Source organism: Harpia harpyja, chromosome 5 (genome assembly GCF_026419915.1).
Source record: "Harpia harpyja isolate bHarHar1 chromosome 5, bHarHar1 primary haplotype, whole genome shotgun sequence".
Classification (NCBI taxonomy): domain Eukaryota; kingdom Metazoa; phylum Chordata; class Aves; order Accipitriformes; family Accipitridae; genus Harpia; species Harpia harpyja.
The window spans coordinates 6,435,542-6,463,528 of record NC_068944.1 but is presented as its reverse complement, the minus strand read 5'-3'; the positions used below and the strand labels follow the sequence as shown (position 1 = coordinate 6,463,528).

The following is a 27,987-nucleotide window of genomic DNA, read 5'->3' as shown; positions in this document are numbered from 1 at the left end:
GTTGGTAAATGCGTGAAAAGGGTTAAAGCAATGGGGCTGGTACTTGGTCGGTGTGTAGGATTCAGGACAAGGATGTAGATGGGACAGGATTAATGTAACTGTTGTGAAATTGGTTGAAAATAAAGGAAACATAGCAGCACTGTTTATAGAGGCCTACTGATTGGCTGTAAGCATATGAACTGCATAAACAGGTTGGTTGGATGATACCATGCTGAAGCTAATTGTGTCTTAACAAAGGCTGTCTTATTTTCACTTAAAGGCAGATAAATGGGTATTTATTCTTTTGGATGAGAAAAGTTGCTATTAGACCCCTGACATGAAAACACTTCTGGTGCTACAAAGCTTGGTTCCTTGTTTCTGCACATTCGTTTGATCAGATGGAAAAGTGCTACCAGAGGCACAAACACACAAGGAAGGACAGCTAACAGCACACAGATGGCCAGTACCCAAGGTGGATAAACTTTCTCCTCTTTCATAGGAAAGCCTTCCTATGGAGATAAAAAAGCAAGCAAAAGAAATAATTGGTAGGTACACTTACGTTTTGCTGTGATTTCCATTTCCATTTTCTTATGGTGTTATAGTAAGTATAGCTAAAGTTTTACTCTTATACTGCAATAGCATTCAGTGGCCCTGTATACATTTCTCACGGGTCTGAAGATGGCTGTAAATGTTTTACAGTTTCAAAGATTTATTGCTGAAGTGTGACACATTCCTAGGGATGCAGGCGTTGCCCCAAGAGTTACAAACTTTCACCCTCGCTTGGTTAAGGTCTGATTATTCTTGTTAGTACTCAAAGCTTACCTGGTTTCAGCAATTACTGAGCGTGCTCTTTGCCAAATAGGAAAGATTTATATGAGAGATTTTGAGGGAATGATGATAATGCAATTTCTGCAAGACTGTGGCTATGAGTTTTATTTTGGGATAACAGATACTTAATGGCGTTTGGAGGAGACACTGCTGCCGTGTAGTCCTCACACAGTTTAACACCAGAATCGATCTTCAAACCCCTACGCAGGGTGTATTTGAGAGGAATCCAAGAAACTGCAACCGACATGAGACAGTGACATCCAGATCAACTGTTCTCAACATTGACATCTCTTTGGTGCTGAATTAACCAACACTGTTCTTGGACCACTGCCTCCCTCCCTCCCTGCCTGTCAAAACTACACATTCATATATTCATCAAGGCCCCGGTGATATTGGTAGTTCTCACTGAGTACTGTTTTCATCCTTGGCATCTGTTGTGCAGCTCTAAAGCTCTGCCCATGCATTTGTTCCACCTGTGAACCCCCTGTAGGTATGGAGTGTCTGAGACACATTTCACTTCAACAGTTCTCTGCATTACACATATCTGTAAGAAATGTGGAGCATGGACTATGCAGGACTCCTCAAGAAGATGCTCTGTTAACAGAAATGCATTTTAATATGTGTAACCTCTATGCATACCAGAGCCTTCTCATTCTGAGCGTTGCATCACTTCAGGCTGCATTATGTAGGTAAGCAGTAGATGACAGTGATTTTAAAGGATCTGGTAAGGGAGAAAAATATACAAGTCTTGCTTTTATTAGAAGCTTTGAAAATATTTGGGAACATACGTATTTAGGGTTCCAGGCTGCATAGCTTGCCGGCTTCTGTATCTGAAGAGTAACAAAGGCCACGAAGACGATTAGCAGGAGCAGAGGGCTAATGAACCTCCATGTGATCTGCCAGTAGAGATTGGGTTTTCGTCCAGTCATCCATTTCACATCTTTACTGAACCTTTCAAGAGGAGGCATGTTTATGATGATGTCAGATCTAAGTGGTAACAGTTTCACTTTTTCATACTTCTCTATAAGTTTTAAACACATGGTACAGCTCCCTAAATCTTTGCTATTGCATACCCTTTTTTAATAACTTACTATAGATTTAAGTAAATAATAATATCAATAAATTGATATAATTGATCCCTACCAGGGATGAATGGTCAGTTTACATTGTCAGTTTACATTACTTGAGCACCTGGTCTAAGGTTTCTAAGCACAAACGAGTGAAGAAAATATTACAGCAGTTCTGTAGAACTATTCAAACATTTAAAAAAAGACAAAATTGCCAAGGGAACAAACATAGCTTGTTAGGAAGAAGTCTGAATTAACCAGCACCAAATGAGTCAAATCAAGTCAGGGACAAAATTATTGCAGCCTGAGCCAGCTTCCTCTGCAGTCGGTAGTGGCAGTCGTTTGGACATGGAGCTGATCTTTTACATATACCTCTTGCAGTTTTGTACATTGAATGGGCAGTAGGTATATGCTTCTGGGTTTGATAGTGACATGATAACCTGTATCTATCAAGTTGGAAAGTGTTTTGTAATCTGGAATAGGAATTGTGATTGTGTGTGTGTGTGTTCAAACACAAGCTTTGTCTTCAATTCTGTTAATCTAACTGAAGATACTAGAAGTTCTCTTGAGAGCTGGGAAAAAATGATTTGACTATGCTCGTATCCCCATAGTAACAACGAGGAAAAAGTATATGTATACTAGCACAACAGAGAAAATACAGGTGCTGTGGAATCCAGAGTCTGTTGTAGCATGTGAAACCAGGTTTTGTTGCCACTTCTGCGTCATGGAATATTGAAGCTAGCTGTTCAGGCAGCAAGAGGGATGTGTGAAATTCTTTTATGATGATGTAGCCTGGAGGATATCACCACTTAACATGGGAAATGCTCCAAGGATCTTAACAGTGGATCTAAAAAATTTTTAATCAGTGTCTGTGACTGTGGAGATTCTCAGCATGCAGGTTGAGCCTTTTAGCATGGGCGAGTTACTGTGTTGTTTACTATGAAGTTTGAGGGGAAAAATAATGATATACAAAAAATGCAAGAGTATACAAAACAAAAGGGCAGTAACAGGAGCATATATGAAAGATGGTGTAACTCCTCTTGGCCAAAGAACTACAATGGCTGTTGACTTTCTAGCTTTAAACTTAGGATCCTCCCTTCCATAAGTGCTATGCAGAGATTATTCTTCCTGTTTTACACATATAGGAGACTTGAAGCAAAGAATAACTACATTCACAGAACTGGTAAGTACTACAGAAGTAAGTTAATATTGTATACCTGTATGTAACATACATGGATTGAGAGGAAAATATATTTGTCTCTTATAAGAAAAAAATTCCGTCTGTTTCCAACGTACCTTTTCATTTTATAGACATATGCAACCCCAATCACTTCAAAGAAAGCGATGACTAGAAGAGGCACAGAGCCTGCATAGCTGTCAAAAATGTCGATCCAGTAACTCCCTGAACCCAGTGTAAAACACAGAGCAATGAGGAAGGAAATTAGACATATTATACCTGAAGAAAAAAAGGTTTGTTACTGGAGTACTGAACCGAACTTGGTGAGTATATTTTTGTTCTAAATTATTTTTGCTCTTGTTCTAGTGATTTTTATCCTCTCTCCCTCTATGGAGCTATGACAAGCTGTTTTTTCCTCAGGGGAGCCAATGCCACTTCCCAAACTCCGTTTTCCCCTGTGTATTGGCCAAGAGGCACCAGTCTGTTGCAGGAGGAATGCACTGGTGTGACTTGGAGCATCCTTCAGTTGTTAGTACTTCCAGCAGATAACCTGGGCTGTGCTGTGCTATTGCCCTGTGTTAATTTTTGACTGATGTAGTGAGTTTCAAGTGCCCTTATTTCCATGCAGTCATAGGCTCAAAGCACAGGTAGCCAGCACCTGGGAAGTTGTAAGGGCTCCCTGGATTTCTGCCCCCCACTTCCTCAAAGAACCCAGAGCTTCAAATGTGTATGTGCCTTATGTCACAGCGTGTATGGTTTAGGTTTCACCACACTTCTGTACAGTCAGTTCCCCTTTAGCCAAGATATGGATTTGGGGTAATTGAGAGAAAAAGTGGGAAGGAAGGAAAGTGTTGTTGGATGCAGACCTGGGCTACAAATCAATTTATATGTCCTTGTGCTGTGTCACTAACTGCATCTGACTCTGAGATGGCCTTTGGTTCAATGCTGTGTAAAATTGGCTCCAGATTTTTTTTTTTTCCTAAAAAAAAAAAAGCTCACGATTGGAAAATCAATTTCAAAATAATATGTTTACCTCATTAAGTTGTAAATAAATTTGTTTCTACGTAAAAAGTTGTAAAATGAGAAGGATATAATTTTGATGCCACAGGAAGACTCTAAAAAAGGCACAACAGCAATATTCCCAATAAAAATTTAAAAGGACACATTGCAGAAGTATTAATCCATTACTTCAAACTGCCAGAAATTTTTCTAGACCAATTTCACAGTAGGATCTCTCAGACTCTCACTGAGTCTGGTTCTTGAGGAGCAGGTTGGGTTCAGTAACTGTCTCTGGTTGAAAAGATTCCGGTTTTGGTGCAAGAACAGGATCGCACGCACTAATTGCTGTGTTTCCAAGTGGTAATTTTCTACTCTGGCATGTTCACAGTAAATGTGAAATAATCTGTAGCAGCATAAACGTGAATGAAATGGGGGTGAATGACCTATCTTACAGTTGTGACAATGTGGTATGTTTGTGCACAGGTGGTTATGTCAGACCAGCTGATGTCACTGTTTGCATTAAAGTGACTTGTTTAGGTGCCAAAGGCTTAAGTGAAGACAAGGCTCTTCCTGATGTCTACAACAGCTCAGAGTGAACTTGGCTCCAGGAATAGCAATTTAACAAGCTTTCTCAGACTGAAACAGCTCTTGCAAGCTAAGAAAAAAAGATGGCAAGGGCAATATAATACTGTCATCTGACAGCTACTGCCATAACTGCTACTTCATCTATGTACTTATCTTCTGCAAACACAATCCACTCCCCTTACTAACACTGTGAGATAGCTAAGTTAATATTACAAATTCTTAATCCCTCTACAATATTTATTAAGGTAGTTTGCGCATCTATAAATAAGCCACCTTCTTTGAACAAAGCAAAGCAAATACCTTACCAGATAACAGCTCTTTGGGTATTGATTTAGGTATAATTCGAAGCTCTAAAAGAGGAGTGAAGACTCCTTCGATGTTCCCAAACATAGAAGAAAGGCCCAAGCTGAACAACATTACGAAAAACAGGATGGCCCAGGCCTGGGAGCCTGGCATGAGAATGATGGCTTGAGTGAAAATGATGAAAGCCAAGCCAGTTCCCGATACACTCTGCAGAATTCACAAACAGATAAAAATGCGTATTTTAATGGCGTAAATACAATTTCTCATGCATATAGAATTATAACGGGCTTCTGTCCTTCCCTGGAGTCAAGGGTGCTGGTCAGCCTATGGGGGTCTGTGGCAGCCAGCAGTTGAGAAAACGGAGAGCGGGGAGCGTTTGTGGGGATTTTAATTGTAAATGGACTATCAGAGATATGTAGACAATGATAGAGCAGAATTTTAGCTTGCACAGAGAGATGATTCCAGAGTAAAGCAGATCTGAGAGTTGTAATTGAAATAGCAATTGTTTTGCCAATACCATCTCAAATTTGTTTTTTAAAAAATCTGTGTTGACTACAAAAAGACCCATAATTACCAGGGCAGGAAAGGCTAATAGGGAAAAACACAATTTCAGCCAAATTTCTTTGAATTCGCTATCCCAAGGACAAGGATAGTTAAATCTAAGCATTGAAAAATGCTAATGTTGCTCTAATTTGGAAGTAAAATGTGTCAAACTGTAAATCAGAAACGGGTGCTATCAGAGGAAGCCAGACAAAACAGAAACTGAGTCGTGTAAGGGCTGGAATGTTGTCCTTTGACTTCTCTGTCGTGTGATTAAAATAGCTTATTTTACCATTGTTGCGTGTTAAGGATATCGTGCACTGGCACACTCTGTCTCTGACAGGTGTGTCCACCCTTTTGTCCTAATATTTTATTTTATTTTTTCCTCAAGCTCCTTTCTTTCGCATTCTCTCCTCCAACCATGGCCCTATTCTTTTTTCATTAGGTGGTAAGGACTTGTAACAAGGGAGTACAAATGGGTGAGTAGTAAATGAGAGTTACAGTACTGGAGCAAGTGGAATGAGTTTGGAGAAGTAAACAGAGAAGAAACATCTGTGTTTAGTGATAGGGGAAATGCTTTAGGAGGATTGGAAAAGACAGAAAGGGAGAGGATGTATTTTGGCAGGGGGGAGGGAGGTTGGGGAAAAAAAAAAAAATTAAAATATTGGTGAGATCCTGTGCAGAGATGGGGAAAAATAAAAGGCAGAAGTCAAAAGGGAATAGAAAGATGGGGAAAGGAAGAGAAAACAGAAGACAGTGATAAGATACCTTCCTGGTGGTCATACATGTGATTGAAAGCAAACAGTGAACATTTTAATAGATTTTTTTATACTTTCTTAAATATGGATTTAGGAAACTCCCATTCAGCATCCTTTTTCTATAATCTTTCAGCTAGATGTGTTTCCTCTGTTGTGTTTATTCCTGTAAACCAAAGTAGGACTGAATCTAGTGTCCATGGTAGGCTCCAGGTAGGAACCCGTTTGAAGATAGGTTTTGTGATAATAATGTGTAATTTTGCATGCCGTACCAGACAGCTTTGAGTTGAAACTGTCCTACAGCAGTGTTATTTCAAATTTTGAGAAATCATTTTGTTTCATCATTATGTATAATATATTCATTACGAGTAGAGTAATGTACAAGTACGTATAAGAAAAAGGAAGATACCAGTCCTTCTACATATTTTGTTTAAGGGTTACTTTGTTGAAAGCAATTATGGTACCTGATCAAGAAATTCTTGAAGGTCACAGCTTTTCAGTTTGAGTCCAGCAATTTTTTCTGGATGTGATGAATTTAGGTAACTAATCCAGGCTGTATAGTTCTGTCGCATGATGCTTTCTTCCGGAAGATCAAATTCATTGATGACATTGATAATGTTCCTGCCAGAGAAGCCAACATACCATTAGTTTAAATGTTTGCAGATGATGTGGCTGGAAATGCTATGCCATGTATTCAGATGTTAACAGAAAGTTGTGTTTACTTTCTGTGCGGTTATTTACAATATAAAGGAAAATGTTAAATAAGAACTTTATATATAAAATAGTTGGGAGAAAATATTCAGACTATTTAATGTCTTCTCTTTCAGATACAAACTTTGAGTACTTTACGCAGATGCAGTCTCTAAAACATTTCTATTTTTATTTTATCAGCTCTCCAGACCATTTCCACCACTTGTGTTGAATAACTTAGTGAATCTAGTGGAATAGGGAAAAGTGTCGGGTTTTTAACTACTTCTAATGCTAGTCTGAGACTGAGATGTGACCCTTGATGCACTACTTGCAATGAGTTGTTTTATAATTTGTCTTGCTTCTTACAAACACTACCTCTGGTCATTCTTGCCTCAGTGCCATAATACTTTCCATTTTTATATTAGACTTCTCCATACAGATGCTTTTCCTTTTTAGTGAAAATAAATATTCTAAATGCATGTTTGTCAAGTAACACAGTTTCTATTGAGGCGTTGAAACCACAGTATAACACTGGAAATGCAAGTTTCTCACCTGTCCAAGCAGTCCCAGTAGCCTGTCATTGCTTTAAACCCCAAAACAGAAAAGACTGGAATGGAAGCGTAGAGGGATGTCACGCTGTTCACAATTGCCACTGTCACAGCATCCTTTTCACAGTCATTTCTAGAAATAGTGTTCAGACAAGTGAAGTGACTAAAAAAAGGCAATGTTTTATCTGTCATTCTCTCGGGTATTTCTGCAAACATTTTATTTTTTTTAGATTTTTTTTTTTTCCCCTTCCTGTTAGAAAATCTATTTGGCCTTTTAGAAAGACAGCAGCTGTTAAGATCCTTTAGAAAAATTAAGATCCAATTAAAATTTGAAAGCTTTAGAAAATTGCACAAAATGCAGCAAGAAGTTAGCCAATTTATAAAGGTTGTAGTTCTACTTACTTTGGTGGATTGTAGCTTGAGAATGCAATAAGCCCTCCAAAAGCCAAAGAGAGAGAGAAGAAAATCTGGGTAGCTGCATCAAGCCATACACGGGGATTTTTCAAAGCGTTCAGCTGAAATAATTGGAATAAATGCATGTATTAGGCTGAAATTAAAATTTCTTTCTCTCTCTTGGTTCTCATAGCTCATCTCTTATTTCACTTCTGAAATTGAGAGTCGTGCTGCCATGTAAATACACTGAAAATGGAAATTAGTACAAAACGTGTCAGTAAAGCAGGTGTTTCTGAAGACATAATTTGGTCTATTTAAATATATGTAGTAATTATAGAATCTGCTTCATTGTACACCTCTTCTGTGTGACAATAAAAATGTGTTTCTAAATGGTAGGCATTAGGCACACACATTTTTCCTCAGTTTATTTCTTTTTGTTAATCCACATACTGGGTAACTTCCAGTTTAAGAATATTATCTTCCTAAAACTGTATAAACAAATACTAAACCTTCATTGTTTTAAGACAAAGTGATTCCATAGCTTTCCAAATTTGCTTAAAAAAAAGACTAAAAGCCCAAGCAGACAAGAGGAGGCTCTTCATTAAAAAGAGCATCTTAGATTCAAAGTACTGTGAAAACAGCCACAAAAGATAAAACGGCAACATAGGAAAAATAAGAAAAAAGGAGAAACTGACAGAGTGAAATTTGAATTTTGATGTAAGGGCAACATGATAGAGGAAGCTAAATTAAAGAGTCAATGACTGTTGGATTACAGAGAATAATACGCAATTTTAAATAGCTGTGCTAAGAAGGAATCTTACCATTAAAATCAGTCTAAAAGAAAAAGATAAAACATAAGTAATGTGCAAAATGTAAATGTGCTCAATGAATATTAGTTTCCTGCAGAAACTATGAAGTGGCATGTTATATTCATACCCTACTACGTGAATTACTTTCCTATCCGTTATCAAGCAGGGGAAATAGAAACCAGTATTAGTTAAGAATGAGCGTTTTAAAAACCAGGTGGCCCAAAAGTAGTACTGGGGCTGTAGAGTATTTCACTTTGGTTTACATCCGTCTGAGTCAAATCTGTATCCTAGTCATGCAGGGTGAATTGTGTGTTTTCTGTGTCGTGTCTATGTGCCTGTGCTATTCATCCTAGTGCGTGACTAGGAAGATTTGTAGGAATGATCCTACTAGGAGCTTTGGTAGGAATGAGAGGTAAGTACACCAGAAGACCCTTAATAGCACTTTGGGTTTCTCTGAAGCTGGCGTGAGCTTGGAAGAGCGAGAATAATGGGTTGACCTCGGTGTGGATGGATGCAGTGAATGCCATTACTGCAGATGCTTTCTCCACAAGTATGCCAGTGCTTTGACCACGGCAGAACTGGTATTACGTTTTGTACAACATAACACAGCCAGCAGATATGTGTAACTATTACTGGCCGAAAGGCTTCAGCTTAGGCAAACCTTTCTAGAGGTTTATTTTGAAAGATCATAACCAAACCCTTCAATGCCAGAGTGCTCACTGGTAGGACCTTGTGGAGGTGCAGGACTAGATGCAATTGCAGTGCAGAAACTCGGCATTCGCATTGCCACATGGCCTTCACATTGTGATTAAGTGCTGATAGATACAACTGTTACAAGTCTGGCTTTCTGACTGGGGACTTTGGCAAATGAGTCTGGAGATAGTTTAGTTTGGTGCTAGATGCAATGCATTTATTGACTCTAAAAGACGCTCATCAACGTCCAAACTTGAAGAAACAGCAGACAGGCAAGCGTGCTGTGGCAATGTCATTATCTGGTTTTAAGCACATTATTAATCTAAATGTTATTTTATATTTTTCAGTAATATGGCATACAGATTTCATAAGAGTGTCTTCAGAAGAAAAAATGTGCTGGAGCTAGAAACGTGTGGATGAAGATACACAGCCAGAATGTTAATGAATGAACACGGGAGTAATGAGGAAAGGAAGCATAATTGCTTCCCCCTGGGTGGTAGGATTTTTGAATACTTGAACACATGAAACACAGACAGAAACTTTCTTAAAACAGAATTAAAAAATACTGGGATCCCTGTGATGTGTAATTTTGGTGTAAAAACAGCTGTTGCTTTTCTCATAAGCAAGTGGCTAACAAGTAATATTGCACTTAAAGACAGCAGTTCATTAAGGTAATGCTTTTGTTCTCCTTAATACCAGAAACAATGTGGACAGACCAGGTACCTTGAAAGCAGTTTTAAGTGTCCGTTCACAGTAATACATCAGGTGTAAAACTAAACTGCAAAATAGAGGAAAAAATTACAAATTGCCTCTGTGATAGAGGACCTGGTGCCTGTGCTACCTTTTTCTTGGCTATTCTCACTGCTCATTAAATAACTCCAGAGCTCTGAGTGCAGGCGTCAGTTGCCCAACCAAGTTCCTGAAATTGTTTGTTGCCAGAGAACCTCCAAATATTTACAGTCTCTGAAGCTCTTTCAGATGTGAAAGAGACTGGAGAAGGAGGCATTTGTGCTCCCTGAGCCGACACATATGTCCACAGAAGCTGAATGATGTAGATACCATTGCTGATGCTTGGTGGGATCCCTTTTCTGCTGCCTCTGGTTATTTTTTTTTTCCCAAGAACCTTTCCAAAAGTCTCTGTTCCAGCTCCTGTGTTGTTTCATCTTTGCACAGCTTCTGCTTTCCCCTCAAGTGCCTGTGAGCAAAACTTCAGTATCTTTTTTGTTTTCTTGGCAGCTTCACTTTCCAGGTAGCCAAGGATTTAGAGAGGGTGAGTACATAGTCAGACTTCTCCATGTCTGAAAGTCAATGAAAAGAAGTATTCATTATTTGTTGTAGAATTTAAGGTGTGAACGTGTGTCAGATGGCAAAAAGCCGACTATGTATTTCTGCATGAAAATAAGACCACAGCCTGCCACTTTTAAAATCCATATGCATGCAGTTATTATTTGTGATATTTATTAATAAGAACGAAAATACAAACTTGGAAAGTGAATAAACTTAAACAATGGTGGTTTGAAAAAATAAATTCAGTTGGGTGATTATGATGTTGAAACTGGGTAAGATGTGACTTTTAGCACTAGGTATTTCTTTCACAGATTTTCAAAAACAACAGTGAGGTGTAACAGTTACCAGAGAGTGGATGTGGCAGCTGTTACAGAGAAATTACAATTTCTGCTGCACTGCAAAGTTGGAAAAAAGTTGGAAAAGATTGCCTCCAATAAGTGGAGAACATCAGGAAGGTTGATTTATTTATTTATTTATTTATTTATTATTTAAAATTTTCTTTTTTTAAAGCAAGGTGAAACAGGCAGTAGGTGAGCTAACTCTTACTTTGTTTTGCTAAAACTTTACAAGCTGCCTGCAAAAAGACAGGAAAAGAAGAAAACAGCACACACTTAAGAAATATGCTTTACAGTTTTGTAAGCTAATGTGGTTTGGGTGGGCCAGGTAAATCTTTGCCAAAAAAAGCCCACAAACCAAGAACCCCCTTGTACAACTCACTTTGGGATGTCCCCCGTGGAGAAGTGTACCAAGAAAAACGCATGTATTTATTGATGGCAGTGGTGGGAATAGTTTCTCATTAAACAGGCTAACAGAAAAGGCAATAATGGTACTGCAGCTGTGGGCTAAGGGGAAGAAGAGAGAAAGGAAATGTTGTTGCAGTTGTATGCTTACTGTCTTTTTCAAGTCCTTGAAGTGCCAAAATCCTCCATAGCAGTTGGTGTGTTAGTTTAACAAAGCCATCTCTCTGTCTTACACTGTGACTTCTATGCAATAGCAACACCCATAGCAGATATCACTTACCAGGCTGTTACATCAGCTTTTCCATGTTTGTAGAAAAGTTTCATCACCAAAACCATCTTCAGATGACTCTTCAAGGACGTCCCCGGGATCTGCTTCCTCAAACCAACTAATCATTAACTGCAGGTTGATTGCAGCTGGATTTTCATTCTGACTTCTGGCGCTGGTCTACAAAACAGTCCAGCTCTTCTTTTCTGGTGATCCTCTCCCCCTCAGCACTGCAATACCTCCGGGCTTTGTGGATACACACAAATCTAGTTTTTGCATTAAGTTCGCTATGCAGCCTTTGTAAGTCCCAAAGATGCCTGAGCTCTCCAGAGAAACCTGACAGCTGGGCAGAGACCAAATGACAACAGGCCAAACCCTGTTCTGGTTGTGTTGTCTAGTCTGCTTTTGAAGAAAGCATTAAGGCATTGCACCAAGCATTTATTGTCCTGTCTGGGCCCTAGAAAAATGCAAGTGCATGTCCTGATCTCCTGTAAAGACCAAGGTTGTCCTTTTTGAGCTCTGACAGTGTTCAGATGGGTGCCCGTACCACTGGGCTTGCAGGGGGAGGGATAGAAGAGGTGTCTCATCTGAGCTTTCTCTTGCTGGTGTCCCTTTCCAGGCTGGCACGTAACGTATCTCCGGGCTTCTTGGCTTACATTTTCCTTAATGCCTGTATGCCGGTTGTAGGACGGGAAAGGGAAATACCCAGTGCTCCTGTGGTGGGAAGCACTGCTGTTGCTGTGGAGGCAGAGCATGCTCCGAGACCATCCATCAGTGCGTGCTGCTTTTCCTCCTCTACACTCACCGCTTTGTGGAGCTTTTTAGCATGAAGGCAGAGCTGTGAGGAGCCTACAATTAATAGCAACCACTTGGTAGGACAATTTCACTTTGCATTTGGGAAGGCAGCTAAGAACAGTGTAAAGAGGTCCTTCTGAAATGGCCTGCATATGAAGGGATCTGGGACTCCTGTCCCTTTGAGAAGATGAGAAAAAATGGGAGAGGGGTATTCTCCAGCAGTTCTGTCTTTTAGGGACAGCTACAGGGGGTGAAAAACTTCAGCTATGGAGAAACGGGTAGGAGAAAATGTCTTTCAACCTTAAAAAAAAAAAATCACTTTGCAGTATAATTCCTCAGTCATTTTCCTTGCAAATTCTTAAAAGGTTAAAGTTGTGTAAATTCTGTAGCATTGGCAGGGAAATCCCATCTTTATCATGTGTAAAAGAAAGGTGATTCTACTCACGAAGTGCATCAGTTTCACTTACACATTCAAGACTGAAGCACCCATAATGTACTCAATTTTCCAGTATTTTCTGATATGCTTATTACTGAACTGTTAAATACTTTGCTGCTTCTTTTCTTGCTAAAGTATATTAAAATACTGAATCACTTCATCTCGGAAAAAAGAGCTTAGCTGAGATCTTGGATAGGGAGCTAGGTCAGGAGTTGCTGGAAAATGAATATACAGCATGAGATCTGAGGGGGAGAAAAAGGAAAAATAACATTTCTGACTATAGCAGCAATACTTACATTAGGGGTGAAGAGGTAAGCCAGACCATCAGTGGCTCCCGGTAGAGTGAGTCCGTGGATAAGGAATATAGTTAGGACCAGGTAAGGAAATATTGCTGTTACATAAATTGCCTAAAGTGAGAAGGTAAGAAGACAGACGGATAGTTACTAACATTGAAAAATCCTGTTTAAGTTATTACAAGAGACAATCCTAATAATATAGGGTAAGACAGCTACAGATGAACATTGTCATCTTTAAAAGAAGCAGAATGTACTTTTGCTGAACATATTTGTAACAAAATTGCTCTTAAAACTGCTTGAGGGGAGACTGGTAGGGCAGAAGCATTTGCAATGGGAAAGAAGTGTCATTTTGAGCCACCTGTACCGCTGTTATCACTTCCTTGGACAAGGAGCACACTGAAACGGTGCTAGTGAGGTAAACGGGGAAGGCTTTCCTTGGTGGGGAAACTCAGTATCTGGAGAGCAAGACCCAAAGTGTGGGATAATGCACTTCTGTATCCTTTCCATACCTTTCCTGTGGTTTCAATTCCTCGGATGGTGCAGAGGTATACAATTGCCCAGCAAGTCGCTAAGCACAAAATGAGCCACCACTGTAACGTGCCAGTCTCAGTGACATCAGGTGTTATGTTCAAAGTTTTCCTGTACCAAAAATAATTTACTGCGGTACTTTTGTAACATTCTTCGTTGAGCCCTGGAAAAAAATGTGGCAAGCATAAGAATAAATTTTAAAATTGGTAATATTTTTCCCCACTCACTGTAGGGTTAGGAAGCAATACTTTATAATAACGGAGAGTGGCAGCATAGTCTTGTTGTGGGTTGCCAAATGAAATACAGAGGTGGACTGAACTGGCCTTTCTGCACTGTCTGTAATGTGCAGCAAGACAAACTCTGTCACGACAGGCTGAGACTGCGAGACTTACGTGAGACCTTCACCAGAACATCACCAGCATTTCTACAGGTGATAACTTTCTAAATAGAAAAGGTGTCATACTCAGTGCAAGGTAAAATCTAAACTGTAATTGCGGTGGGGACTACGAAGTTTTTTAGCTATATGGCTACAAGCTGGTGGAGCCTTAACAAGGTTAGGCACCTGAGGATACATCTAAGCCTTCAGATCTTCAGGAAACCCGCTGACCTGCTGTCTTTAGCTGGAAACCTGAGTTCCCTGGGTGCTGCACCTCCTGCCTTTGCTCCTAGCCAGAATCAGGTGTGTCCCGAGAGCACGAGGCAGTCCTGTGCATTTCCAGGAGCTGGGGTTACACAGCACGGAGCCGACAGAGGCGGCACTGATAGCAATCCCTGTAACCACGAGGTCCAGCACACACCAGGACTGGGAGAGCTCGCTCTTCTTTCCCTGCCTGGTGAGACCTGAATGTCTCTTCCTCTGCCTAGGAGAGCACGCTAATTTTCTTGCAGTGTCTCCTGCTGAAGCTGCTGTTTTGCACACAATCCCACTCAAGTTTAGCATAACTTCCCCCCCCCCCCCCCCCTCCTTCCCCAATTTCAAGTCCCTTTAGCTTTTGGCTCCTGCTTGGATGACCTAGTGCAGTGAGCAGAGCAGCTCACGCTGGGCAGGTTGCCGCTCTCAAGCCTGATTCTGGGAAAGCTGGCCTAGCTGACAAAAGGCTGATGGAGAGGAGTAATCACAATTGTGGTCATTGTGGCTTTACAAAATTTTTCAAACAAAACTTGCTCTGGTGAGATTGCAAGGTGGAAAATCAAGTAACTTGCAGGTATGTGAGGCACTGATTTAGCCAAGTGGCTTTCCAGTGACAAATTTACACTTGCAAGTGTGGTTGCCACTGAAATGTCATTACACCTGAAGCTGGTGATCCTCTTTCAGTGCGTGAGGACACTCGTGTACTCAGACTTGCTGGTGTCCTTTCCTCAGCTCTGAATTAAAAGAATCGGACATGCACCCGGACATACACTGACCAGTGCAATCCCAGTTACCTCTGAATACACAGTCTCTGGCTGTTGAATGAAAGTCTGTGGGTTGTAGCACGGTGTATGAGTAACAAGCTATGTAGTGAAAAGCTTTGCTGCTCTTGTCCCTTTAGCCCCAGCTTAAGTACGTGAGCCTGAAATAATGCCATTTTAGTCTACGTTCAGCTAAGCCTGGTGGATGGGAACAGCTGCTACTTGGCTCGCTTAGGAAGCAGCTCCCCGGAGAGAGCATTGCAATCGTGATGGAGAAGTGCAGGTTCTTCCCATCTTGGCACTGGTATTGAAAAATCTGTCCTTAAAGGACTTCTTCAATATTTTCTAAAAGATTCTTAACTAAAAATGCAGTTTTTCTGTATACCAAACCAGTTGATTAAAAAGCTGATCTCCAAAGCAGGTTTGGAAAACATTTGTTTAGCTCACTAGTCAGACCACCTGTATCCTGAGAAATGAAAGAATCCTATTTCTTAAGGCCCAAATAATTTTCTCTACTTCTGTAACAAAGATGGGGGATGTCTAATTGTCTTCCTACTCCAGAGTAGTCCTAAGGTCTCCAAAAGAAAGTTGACTTCTGCTATGTTTTGTTCTTTTGTCTTTTTTCTTAGCCTCTTACTCAGATTACGTTTCTTGCTCTGCCCTGGAACTTGTCATCTCTCATGTTCTGAACAAAAAAAGAAAGCTGAAAAATAATTTTAAAGAACTGAGAGCAGTCTTCCTTATCCTGCTTAGGTACACTGTCTTTGGTCTCACTAAAGGTTTTGAACTGGGTAAGGTGAATTTGGTCTGAGCCTCAAAGGTTCCCTCTTTAAGTAGTTCTCTGCTACCTCAAAACTGTTTTGCTTATTTAGTTGCTCCTTTTTCTTTTTTTTTAAACACTGTTATTTTGTTTCCCTTTTAGAAATCAAGCAAAAGGGGTCATGGACTTTCTGGCTTTTGTTGTGCCTGCAAGGATGATGAATTTGAGAAGGCTATCATCACTCTCATAGCTTTTTGACAGGAAAACAAACCAGGTCTTTTGCACAACTCGGGGCCAAATCAAGTGTGGCTTCTCTTCTCAGGGGTTTCTTGGCTAGCTGCTCTAGGAAGCTGTCTTGTTGGATGTGTAAAAGTAGTCTTGGCAATCTACAGGCAGAAACTAAAGTTCTCCGGTAGGGTTGTGTTTCCTGCTCTGGCAACTCAGCTGATCTTTCTCAGCACATCATGGCAAATGAGCTGAAATGTTATGAGTCATAACCAATGCATCACCACCCAATGAAAACTCGAGTCTCATTTAAAGCAGTTACCAAAAGATGTAGTCATAAATTGGGTTCTTAATTATGCTAACAATCTCATATGTGTCTTGATATGTAGTTTATGATAACAGGCACGTGTGTCTTGATAAATGGCTATTTCTCCATAGTCAGAAAGCAGAGGACGCTCTTTCAGACTGGTATTTGTATCATAGCACAAGCACAAAAAATAAACAAAACTTCCCTTTTCCCCTTGCAAGCCCCGAGACTCTGACATTTTTGATCCTCCTTTTGCTAGCAGTGATGCTCTAAGTGGTAGTTACCTGTTCTGTTTTCATTTAGAGGGCAAACACTCCAAGGAAGAGGTTCTTGGAAGGAATTTATGAAATACCACATCACCCAGGTTAAAACAGTGTTGTAGTATAAGCTCACCAGAACTGACACCATCCACGAACCAATCCCTGCAGAAAGCACAAGATCTCAGCTTAGAAAAGCTTTTGAAAAAATTACCAGTCACAGCACTTGCTCTTAGAAGCTCACATTTCCTAATTTTTCAAGATTTTCTGTTTTGCCTCAGAGATTTTCACATGAAAGATGGGCATTTGTGTCCTCAGTAGCCAAACACTGGTCCACAGTCCCCCAGCTCACCGGCCCTGCTCCAAGAAGGCTGACAACAAAGATTAGGGTTGAAATTTTTGCTCTAGTATATAATACATTGTTTTCTGCAACACCGAACAACTTTAATAGCAGAGACCAAAAGAGACTGATGTTTCACAGCATGCTACAGCTGCATGAGGAGCACTTTTTTGTCCCAAATCATGCACATAAGCATGTAACAAACACCGGTAACTGTTTTACTCCTACAACAAGGAAGGAAGAATAGCAACACCATGGCTTCTGCTTGCTTGCATTTTTGCAAAGGGAGGATGGATATGCCTAATTGTAGGAGATGAGTTTAGCTGGCGGCACCACCCTGCTGCTTGGCATTTCTTCCTGGTTGCCCTCTGGCCCTTAGATAACTCCTCTTACCCAGCCCTTCTCCCACACCTGCCTGCAGTCACAGCTCTTGCTGCCAATCCCATTTTCAGGCGCCTGCTTAAAGCAGGGCATCATCCAGCAGTCCTGGCTGGAGCATCCGAGGGTTTCTCCTTGCCCTGGCAGGCAGGAGGATGCCATCTCAAAACTCGTAGAAGCCGATGGTTCAGCCCTCTAACAGTGGCTGCTCCCGTTCACTTTTTGCAGCCTAACAATGCACGCGGGACACGAGATACATTTTTTTTCAGTCTATATTAAATTAAATAAATAGAAAAAAATTGCTGGCGCAGGACTGCAAACCGGTCTTATACAGACTGCTCTGTGGATTGTCCTTGTGCCCAGCCATGTTGTTAATGTCCCTTTAGTAGCCCCACCGTGCCCCTCTCTCATGGAGGGGAACTTTCCCAGGTGCGTTAGGCTCCTTAGGAAGTGCCAGGATCCCGTTCCTGATTTTCTGTCCCCCCGCCGGTCCAGCTATCCCTGGACAGAGAAGACTGGCTCCTGGTGAGGCTGTGAGGGAGGAGCGAGAAGCCCTGTGGGCAGGCAGCTCTTGTGTAAGCACCAAGATATGGTGGGAACGGGGCAGTGTTGGCTAGCAGAGCTCGTGACTATTCCCACAGCAAAGGTTATGAGGTTTGCATTTAAGGCTCCTGTGTCCCTAGAGTAACACCTGATGGGAGCAATATAGAAATACAGAATCATGGAATGGTTTGGGTTGGAAGGGACCTTTAAAAGTCATCTAGTCCAAGCCCCCTGCAATGAGCCCCTCTTCAAGTAGATCAGGTTGCTCGGAGCCCCGTCCAACCTGACCTTGAATGTTTCCAGGGATGGGGCATCTACCACCTCGCTGGGCAACCTGTGCCAGTGTTTCACCACCCTCATCATAAAAATTTTCTTTTTATATCCTGACAAGCATTTCTTCTTACATCTTAGCAAGCGTTAGGCACAGGTCTGTAGGAAGATAGTGCTGGGTGGGAGCACAGCTGCAGTTTCTTGAGCTGGGACCCCGAGAGACATACCGACTCCTCCAAGGTAAGGCGAGATGGTGTTCCAGACACCGATGCTGCCTTTCCTCAGGCACTGTCCTAGGGCCAGTTCGAGATGCAACAGTGGGATTCCTTCGAAGAGAAGAGCGATGAAGTATGGGATCAGGAAAGCCCCTGAAAACACAGTTAAGCGCAATTGAGCCACATGATTATCTGCATCTCACTGAAATTACTGGTTTGTAATTTGTCTGCTTTATGACCCTAACAAAGTCCTTGTGGGGTGTGTTGAGAGAGGGAGCATTGCTAGGGATACCTGCCAAGTAACGTCTGTTAGTGGTAATTTTGTTGGTGAAGATGTAGGAGGAAGGACCGGGATGTTTAGTGCTGCAGGACACTTCCCCTCAGGCACTGCTACAGCCCATTATAAACAGCTTCGCTATTTCCTCCATTTCCCTTTCTTTTAAGCATCTTCTTTTCTCCCCCTGCTCATAAAGCACAGGGGTTTGCCTCTCCCTTATACTGTCTCTTTCCCATTCAGTGTATCATTTCGTTTCCGTCCCTAAAGTTCTCAGGCGCGTGCTCCTCCATCTTCCCCTGGTAAAGCAGGATTTTGCACTGGAGACCCCCAAGAGACCGGGTTACTTTACTGCATAAAGTTCTGCTCAAAGCACAGAGCCTCTGGCTAATGAAAAACTGAAAGCAAGACAAGTTGTTCCGTGAGACGTGGGAGCAACGAAACCCTATTTCCTCCCACTTTGTGTCATCTTCTACATCTTCCCTGTTTTTTCTCACAGCAGCTGCCTCAGCCCACTCCCAATCCTCCTACCAACTCATACCGACTGTGCTCCTCACCGCTTTGTCAAGAGACCTGTGCCTTGTTATACCATTTCAACTTTGCCTCCAAATCTCATAGCTGAGTCTGCCCAGCTCTTCCAGCCCTGGAAACCTTCTCCCCTCCCTCCAGGCTGGCAGGGAGAGCAGCTTTACCATCACCTCCATCGGCTCTCTGCTGCGTCTTCGGCCCGGAGAGGGAGGTGGGGGAATGCGCAAGGATTTCTGGTCTCTTCCTGGACTGGCTCCTGTGTTTTGCAATCACCAATTATTCAGAAAGGCTGGGCAGATGAATCGAATCACTTGGGCTAGGTGTTGCAATAACTTTGCTACCTATTGCTAGCTGCTGCAATAGCTACATACAACACCCAGAGAAGGTGTGTTGTTTAATGGTTTAGCCCTTTATCAAGTAGTACATAGGAACAAAAATCAGCAAAGCTCTTCTCAATGAAGGACTGTTCTTAATTTGCCAAAGGTGGAAATGAATGTCTCTCCTTATGATCTGATTTCTTACGATGTTTTTAACCGCTAAGAAGCAGATTTGAAAGAGGAGTCTCACAGTTAATTCCCATTATGTTAAATCCTCATTATGGATCCTCAGTACCCCTGCTCAGTAGTCGCCTTGCTTGGAGGATGCTCTAAAGTGGCTGTTATAAACCTCCTCCCCTCCCCCAAAGAGAGAGATTTACAGAGAGACTTAAGGACCACAACAGTTTGTTTATTTTTAAGTTTTTTACCACCTGATGAATTCTCACCTGGAGCTACCTACCAAAGCTCCCATGTAAATACTAAGGAATTCGCAGGTCCGTTCCGCAAGAACTCAGAAACCTCTCGCCACGCTCAGTCCTGCGCTCTCCTTCAAACCTGCTGCGATATGGAAATCCCCCTCCGCAGCACACCTGGGGACGCCCACCCAGCCCTCCTGCGAGCCCCATGCCTTGGGCTGTCTCCTGGGAAAAGCAAAATATTCGCGCGGGTGACTGGAGCACGGCAGCGCGGAGCACTGGGCTCGTTCGCCCGAGCTGTTTCTCTGCAAGCCACGCGATGCTGAGCCCTTGCTAGCAGAGTGCTCTATAAGGGACCAACCTGTCTCCCGTATCATATCTCCCTGGAAATAACTGTGTAATAATTAGTGCAAACTGCCCTCTGTTATCTCTCTCCCATTTTCTGTTTGCTAGTTGAACCATCGATAGCAGAGCATGTTTAGATATTCTGCTGATAAAAGCCTGTTTGCTTTGTGCTGGCTTGTACGTTATCTCCAATGATATTTATAGCATGGCAAAACATAATGTCGCACGTGGAAAGAAAATACTGGTTTTCCATGAGAACTGTATAAAAAGTATGCTATCTGCAAATATGGAAATATGGCAGAATATTGGGCTAAGAAGAAATAGTTAATGGAGCTAATCTTTCTTGGAACTAATTCAAATAAATGGCTTGTAGTGTAAAACTGTGTTCAGTTATTCATTCCTTTGCTTTACAGTATTTTAGGCAAAAAGGAAATAGTCATGAAAAGCATAGACAGTCTGCTCAAGCACTTGAAGCTTACTCTTTTCCACAATAAAATCCCCCCCCCCCCCCCGAAAGAAAAAAAATACTGGAAAGGTATCAGATACTCTAGCACTATATAGATAAGGGCTTTGTTTAATAGATAGGGGAGGATATGCCATAAGGCAAATTTTAAATACTTTTTAAAAAAAAAAAGCCATGAAAAATCTAACTGTGAAAAAGGCAAGAAGAAAATCCAAGAAGCAGAATGAAGAAGGAAGCTGGTACCTGACACAGAGCATGTGTCACAAAACAGAGCATTCAGACACAGGCACAGCAAAACCCAATTGGCACCCAGGTGATGTGTGGAACAGGTATGGCAGAAACTCAGTAGGTTTGGCTTCCACGAGGCATGGGAAAAGGAAACCTTAGCAGAAACAATCATAAAGTGCCAGTAAGGAAATTATTCTATATCTGAATATTCTAGGTATATGTATATCTAGATATTCTAGCTCTGTATGGTCCACAGTGAAAGGAAAATAAATGACATACGTAAGAAGCGAGCCCGGGGGGAACCTCTAAAAATAAAAGTTTAGCTTCAGTTAACTTTTTTCCTCTCAAAAAACATATAAGGAAAATGACAGTGATCAAGCATTTGTAAGTACCTTAAAAGCCTGGAGAAATGCCCATAAAAATCAAAAGTATCACCAGGGCATGCTTTAGTTGCATCCCTGAGGCATGACCTAGGAAAATTTCAGTCTACACAATTCCTTCTGTTAGAAAGACACCCAAGATGCACAAAGCATCCATCCTGCAAGTACGTACATGCACTACTAAAAGAAGGTCAAGGAGAATAAAACCCCAAACCAGTCCAAAATCTACCAGAGTTAAAAGTTATGTTGGAAGGAGATCCTGCACAAGGATATCACAAAGCCAAGGAACAATCCCTGTGCACATGAGAAGGCACAGAAAGCCTACAAGAGCTTTTCCAAATGAGGCTATCTACAATTACAAATGCTGCACATATTGGTAAGTTGGTTTCGTTAACGATAGAGTCCCAAGTGACAAGGAGCACCAGTCTGTAGCACGATCGGTATCACTGCTAACTCAGAAGAGCCATTAGAGTGGAGATAGCTCTGTAGTCATGGCAGTAGAAAAGAAAATACCTGGTGCACTCTAGATGCACTGTGGGTTTTTAAAACCTGACCCCTCGATTGCAATGTACAGGCAAATCAGGTCAGAAAAGCAACTGCTCGAGCATATTCAGCCCTCTGCCTGCAAAATGACGCTTGAAGGGCACAATCTTTGTTGTATCACCTACACATGACAATCTGGAAGAGAAGTGCACGAACTACTAGGCAGCCTGTTGAGAGTTGCTGATGCACCGGAGGGCAGAATGACCAGGAGGCTAACGAAGGAGCGCGGTCTAAAGCTGAATCATGGCAACCGGCAAAGCAGAGTGAAAGCACCAGATTGGTTTTGTCACATCTTAGAAAGAGAGAGCAACAGGTCTGACTATGGAAATGTAAAGCGGTTTGAAGTATCAGCCAGGTGACCTCCTAATCAAGACGTACCAAGACCTGCAGAAATGCATAAGCCTCAGTGAGAAGCAGACGTGAAAACCCAATAGCTTTGCTTGATGTTGGGGTACCAATGAAGACTTCCTAAATGGTGGAGAAAAACTTAGAGGAACTGATCCATGTGCTCAGTATTGCACCTGCAGATCAGCTAGCAGAATTAACGCAAGTAACTTGAAATGACGATCTAAAGACACGACAGCATCTGAAAGGCCAGAACATGAATATCAGAGATTTAGGAACAGAAAAAAGTATTTATAATGAAGACGGAAATGACCTGGAAAATGGCAAAATAGTAATTCCAAAGGAAACACGTGTAGAGTCTGAAAAATTCAGAAAGCCCATCTCAGTATGATACAATGCAACAAGCATTCAGAGCTCCACTTCACCGGTTCTGTTGGTACATAGGAGAAATGGTGATGGGTGCATTTTTCCAAAAGACTGAGAACTTAATGGCAAGATACCTGCCATAATTTATGTTTTACCTGCAAGAAATTGCAATAGGTGGGAACTACTTGTTCAGATACAGAGAAAAAGCTATTAGCTATTGAAAGGGGATTATCAGACCTGTCCCCCTTTCTCCATGGGAGTTCAGCTAAGCAGCGTAGTAGCCAACACAGCAACGAATCACATCAAGACACCAGGTAGGGAAAAAAAGCAGCAACTTAACCATATTCACCCCTCTCTCTGGAAAACAATCCTTCATGATCTTTGTTATGTCTTATGCACATGCCTTAATCCAGGTGAAAAGTGTGAGCTACTATAAATGTCGTATTTGTGCAGTATATTTATGGTGGCACTGATTTTGACTTACAGGCCCCATTGCACATCTTACGGACACTGAAACTTTGCAGGGTTGAGTTTCCCATGTAAATGACTATATGTCCTTGAGCAACAATGAAGCAGCTAAAGCCGTGTCCAGAAAAGCAAGAGGGCAATAGCCATTTCAAACGAAGATGGGTAACACCTGTAGAGTGACTTATAAAATAGCCTTGGTGATCTTCCCTGTGAAATACTCATGACTGAAGGACGCAAGTGAGCAGCACCCATGTGCAAGCACCAACCTGAGCTGTAAAGGGCAACCAAGTACAACAAGTTATGAAAGGATCAACCCCAAATGCCATAGTTTTTCACCAGGGACTTGAGCAGGACATGGTAACGATCCAGAAAACGAAGTTTGTTACTTGTTGTAACATAATTAATTTTTCTATCAGAGAGTGAACTGTTCTGCTCTTCCCAACACATATATTTTATTTTTTTTCACAGTATCTTCCAGGTATACCTGTTGTTCCGCTCAGATTTTATTTTCTTTCTGAGGGCGCAGTGAGCCAGGCAACTGCATTTCGTACCAAGTTGTAGTTCAAATTCTAGCAAAAGGTCAGGTAGGCCACAGGTTATGAAAGTCTGTAAATCATTGCCCCAGAAGTAAACAGCTCTCCCTTTTTAGCAGGACTTTAGTGTTTACATGTATTTATTTTCCTAGAAAGAAACTGTATTTTATATTAAAGATATTTTTCAATCATCCTGTAGGCTCGGGCACTATGGACATTTTTAATACCCATGGATTAGGCAAGCATATGTATATGCTAGCTATAATCAAAAGTAAAACGCTGCAGTAAGTTCCAGCTAGAACTGGGTTGGGATTTTTTTAAGTATACCGAGATGACTGTATGTGTACATATATAGCAATATGACTTGTTTGAGTCTCGGTTTTAAGTGACAAACTATATACTGGGCCATTTAGAGACTTCTTTTCAATCCCAGTTGCCTGGGAACCTTTGCGTTTGTCTCCACTTACTGTGGCAAACAACCTTCATGTCCATTAGTCATGAAAAGTAAATAACTAACTTAACTCAGGCAATAAATCCAAATAATCAGTAACGACAACGGGTGATAAATGTCAGCAAAACTGATATTATATTAGATCCCAGTTACTGAGTAACACTAATGTGCGATGAATAAGGTCCGGAGGTCTGATGAGAACAGCTGACATGAGGCAAATATACAAGCACTTATTTTTATCTCTTGTTTTTTAAAAGATCTAGGAATGAGGTAAAGTGCATTGCCTAACTCTTAAAACACTTGGCTATCACCTGAACCAGCTGTGAAACTGTGTTCTGTACCCCAGAAGCCATTCAGCCTTTGAGAACGTCTGTTCCATATCCCTACCAGGTTTTGCTGCACTTGTGGCTGTGGCTGCCGGCACAGAGCCACTGCACCTCTCAGGGCTCCTGGTTAACCACGATGCTGCTGGTCTCTCCCATCTTCACCTCTTCAGACGCACACAAGCGGGATTTATGCTCCAACAGCCCTGAAAAGCTATTGGGCTTTTGCATCTGAGTTGTCTGCTTTCAAAAATGCAACCCCAAAGCACATCACTGCCTTAAATTAGCAGAAGAAAAAAGCAGCTGCATTATACACTGCTGTAAACCCAGCAGCTCTGTCTCCTTGGTGGTCTTCATGACTCACACAAACTCTTCCAACGCCAGCTTTCTGAGATAAATTATTCACAAACCCCACAGCACTTTGTTACAGAGTCCGTCCTGCTGTTGAGCTCTCTGAGCCCTTCGTTAAAATCCAGCGCCCAAACACTGGCCCTACGTCCATACATTGAACCTTTATTCACCCCTGTCTTGTGATGCTGTTCGTAGTGAAGCAAAGTAGCTACATGCCATTACTGAGTCTGCTAGCTATTTTAAACTGATTTTTTCACTGGCAAGATTGCTACTCGTGGAGCAAAGGAACGACTCGACCTTTGTCCCTGCAGCATTTTCCTATTTTTATTATCATTAAACCTGCTCTAAACCCTGTCTTTTTTGTCCCTAGCAGCTCCTGTGGGATATATCAGTGCTCAGAAGCTGGATACACAAGCAAATAGACTTTCGGAGTAAAACAGGTCACCGTGGGTCTCCTTGCTTCTCCTGGGGTGGTAGAGGTCTGTAGGGCAGGGATGCAGGACATCCCGGAGGGAAGGATGGAAGGGAGAGATCAAACCTCAATAGGAGGTGAGTGTTGCTGATCTTTTGAAGTGAGGCTGGGATCTGAAGAGATTGAAAAACAGCCAACCACAGCTAGTCCCCCGCCTCCAGCACAGAGAAGCAACCCTTGGTGCTTCACGGGAAGGTGTGAGAGCGTTTTTACAGTCAGCAGAACAATATTTCATCTTAATCCATAATAGAGATTTGCATGAAGCCTTGAAGCACAAAGTTCATGCAGCCTCATGCAGCTGGTGGCCCCAGAAGCAGCTCTGTGTAATGAGATGTGCGGAGGAGCTGCATCTTGCTATGGTCCCGTCTGTGAGTTTCAAATCTTCCACTGAGCGCTTTGTGTTAATTGTTCATTATATTACAAAAATATCACTTTATGTTAGTTTTATTATGTTGTTTGTTAATACTGAATGCTTGTTCCCTTGCTCTAAGATAGAAAGGCCGCCTGAGATGCTGTAGGGTATTTTTCCGACCTACAGCTCCTACGCCAGAAGAACATCTTCCTTGCAGGCTCCATGCCATATCTGCTATGGGGATGTCTCTCTAAAGGTGTTTATCATATCTCATTAACGCAGGTATCATTAACTGAAGCGACAGGCTTTTTCCATGGGCAAACGCAGAGACACAGCGTGCTCACACCTATGGCTTTCTAACCACCCAGTTACGGCACTCCTCTGAGAGAGTTTCACAGGGTTTCACATCTTGTAAATAAATAATGGAAAATGTTAAGTCTCCTGGGAGGAATCTAACCTACTGCTTCTTCTCTTTTCTTATTTGATTTGTGTAATCGTAGCTTCCAGCTGTTACATGTTCAATGTTAAAGAGCTCCTTGCCACCAAAATAGTTTCCATTTGCTTCTTTATAGACTACGATAAATGTACTCTTTCATTTTCAATTTCATGAGCTGAATAGATTGGATTCTTAAGTCATTCCTTGTCCCATAAGTTTTCCAGACCTTAAATAATTGTTGGTGCTTTTCTGCATTTTGGCTAATTTTTCAAGTTGACTTTGAAATTTGGACTTTCAGAAGATGTCAGAAGTTCAGAAGTTGTCTTAGTGTCGGTAGCAATATCTACACCTACTTCCTAGTGCTCTGCTTATATATGCCGAGATTCTTTTTGTTCATACCACCTGCTATATCTCATTCATTCAGCTACTTACCAGAGTCCCTAAGTGGCTACTTCTTTCTGAAACACCTCCTTCCATTAAAGGCAGCATCCATTCTTGGTTCTTTGGTTGATTCAAATATATGTAGTTCATCAAATAATACAGATACCTTGGTAGAACAAGCTTGGATTTAATATTTTTTCTGTCATTTGACAGTTTCTCCAGGTTTGAATTTTCTGTTTCTCCCATTAATGGAAAGATAATGAATAATTCTGGGCTGAAACAATTTGCTATCTGACTCTGCTTTAGACAGCTTACCATGGCAGATCTCAAAAGCTACTGTGAACGGTGAGTTATCAAGTACTCTTTCCTGATCCATCTATATTTACTAAATCGGCTGCTTCTAAGGCAATTCTTTGTGGGACTGGTGCCCAGGGACAGGCTTGGGCAGCTCTTCGCACCGCCTGGCAGGCTCCTGGTTGGTGTTCTATCAGCTGAGCATTTTAAACAGCCTCACAGACATCAAAAAGTGCGATTTAGTTTTGCGCAGGGGCAGTGCCAGACGATGAGGCAGCTCCTACGAGCATCAGAGAAGGGAGGGGAACGACTCGCTCACCTTCCCAAAGGAAAGCGCAGCAACCATTTGTCTGGGAGCCGGTTCTCTCGGGTCTCCCCAGGACTTCTCGCTTTTCCTTAAGGTAACGACCTGCAGGTTCAGTCTCCTGCTCCCGGCGGGACTGTAGCAGCAATGTAAGAACTTACAATGGTTTTGCTGAGAGTTAGCGTCAGTCTGGTCTTAATTCCTAAACGAACGCATCATTTTAAGATGAGATATACTCTATAGAAAAAGCTAATCTAACTAGCTGGTGCAAAACATTTATGAGAATGAGACAGTAAAAAAAAAGAAGTGATGCAAATATATTACTTCCATGCCCATCATAAGTTAGTATGGTTACGTTAGGATTGTAGTTTAATATTTTGGCAAAGTCCCATTTCAGTCTTACCGCCTCCATGTATCTGACACAAGTATGGAAATCTCCACACGTTCCCCAGACCGACGGCAAATCCGATACAGCTTAAAATATACTGGAACTTATTGTCCCACTTGGGTCTGCCATCTTCCTTAGGGATTTCAGGTGGCACTGATAAATCTTTTGACATTTTAAGGAAATATCCTTAGCTCCCTATAAATGGGAAGATCCTTCAAAACCCGTCTCTCCTACAGGTTTTATGTGGGGTGACTGAAGGATCCTGGAAAGGGAGGTGGAGCTTTCTTTTTATGTAATGCAAAGGAATGTGTCATTGCAGTTTAAAGACAAAACCAGGAATTATTATTATATAGACAGAGTTACCACTCTTGACTCTTTTGCGGCTCCTTCTATAGTTGGAGAATGTGGGAATATGTTGTTAATAGGTAACTCGGGATCAAACAGGGTTTTATTTTCTGTTCTCCTTCTGTTCTTAGGTACTTCCAGAGAAGTGTGACACTGAATATAATTAAAAAGAAATCTTTACAGCAAACTCATTAAAACCGTAGAATACTTGGAAAAATCTGTGAATAAAGCAAGTGTTGCCATTTCCTCTTTTAGTTCGTTAATAGAGCTAAATGATTGAAGAC

The 27,987-nt window shown here is 41.6% G+C and overlaps 1 protein-coding gene across 1 annotated transcript; it reads right to left on the bottom strand.

The window, feature by feature from the left end:
- Positions 1-275: 275 nt before the first annotated feature.
- Positions 276-27,530, bottom strand: LOC128142044 (sodium-dependent neutral amino acid transporter B(0)AT3-like). Its single transcript, XM_052787641.1, has 12 exons — positions 27,374-27,530; positions 18,413-18,553; positions 16,682-16,819; positions 13,695-13,876; positions 13,186-13,296; positions 7,874-7,986; positions 7,476-7,604; positions 6,698-6,854; positions 4,941-5,145; positions 3,171-3,330; positions 1,596-1,758; positions 276-488 (listed from the first exon to the last, which is right to left on the bottom strand). Exons 1-12 carry the CDS (start codon positions 27,528-27,530, stop codon positions 276-278), a joined length of 1,869 nt encoding a protein of 622 aa, XP_052643601.1.
- Positions 27,531-27,987: the final 457 nt, after the last annotated feature.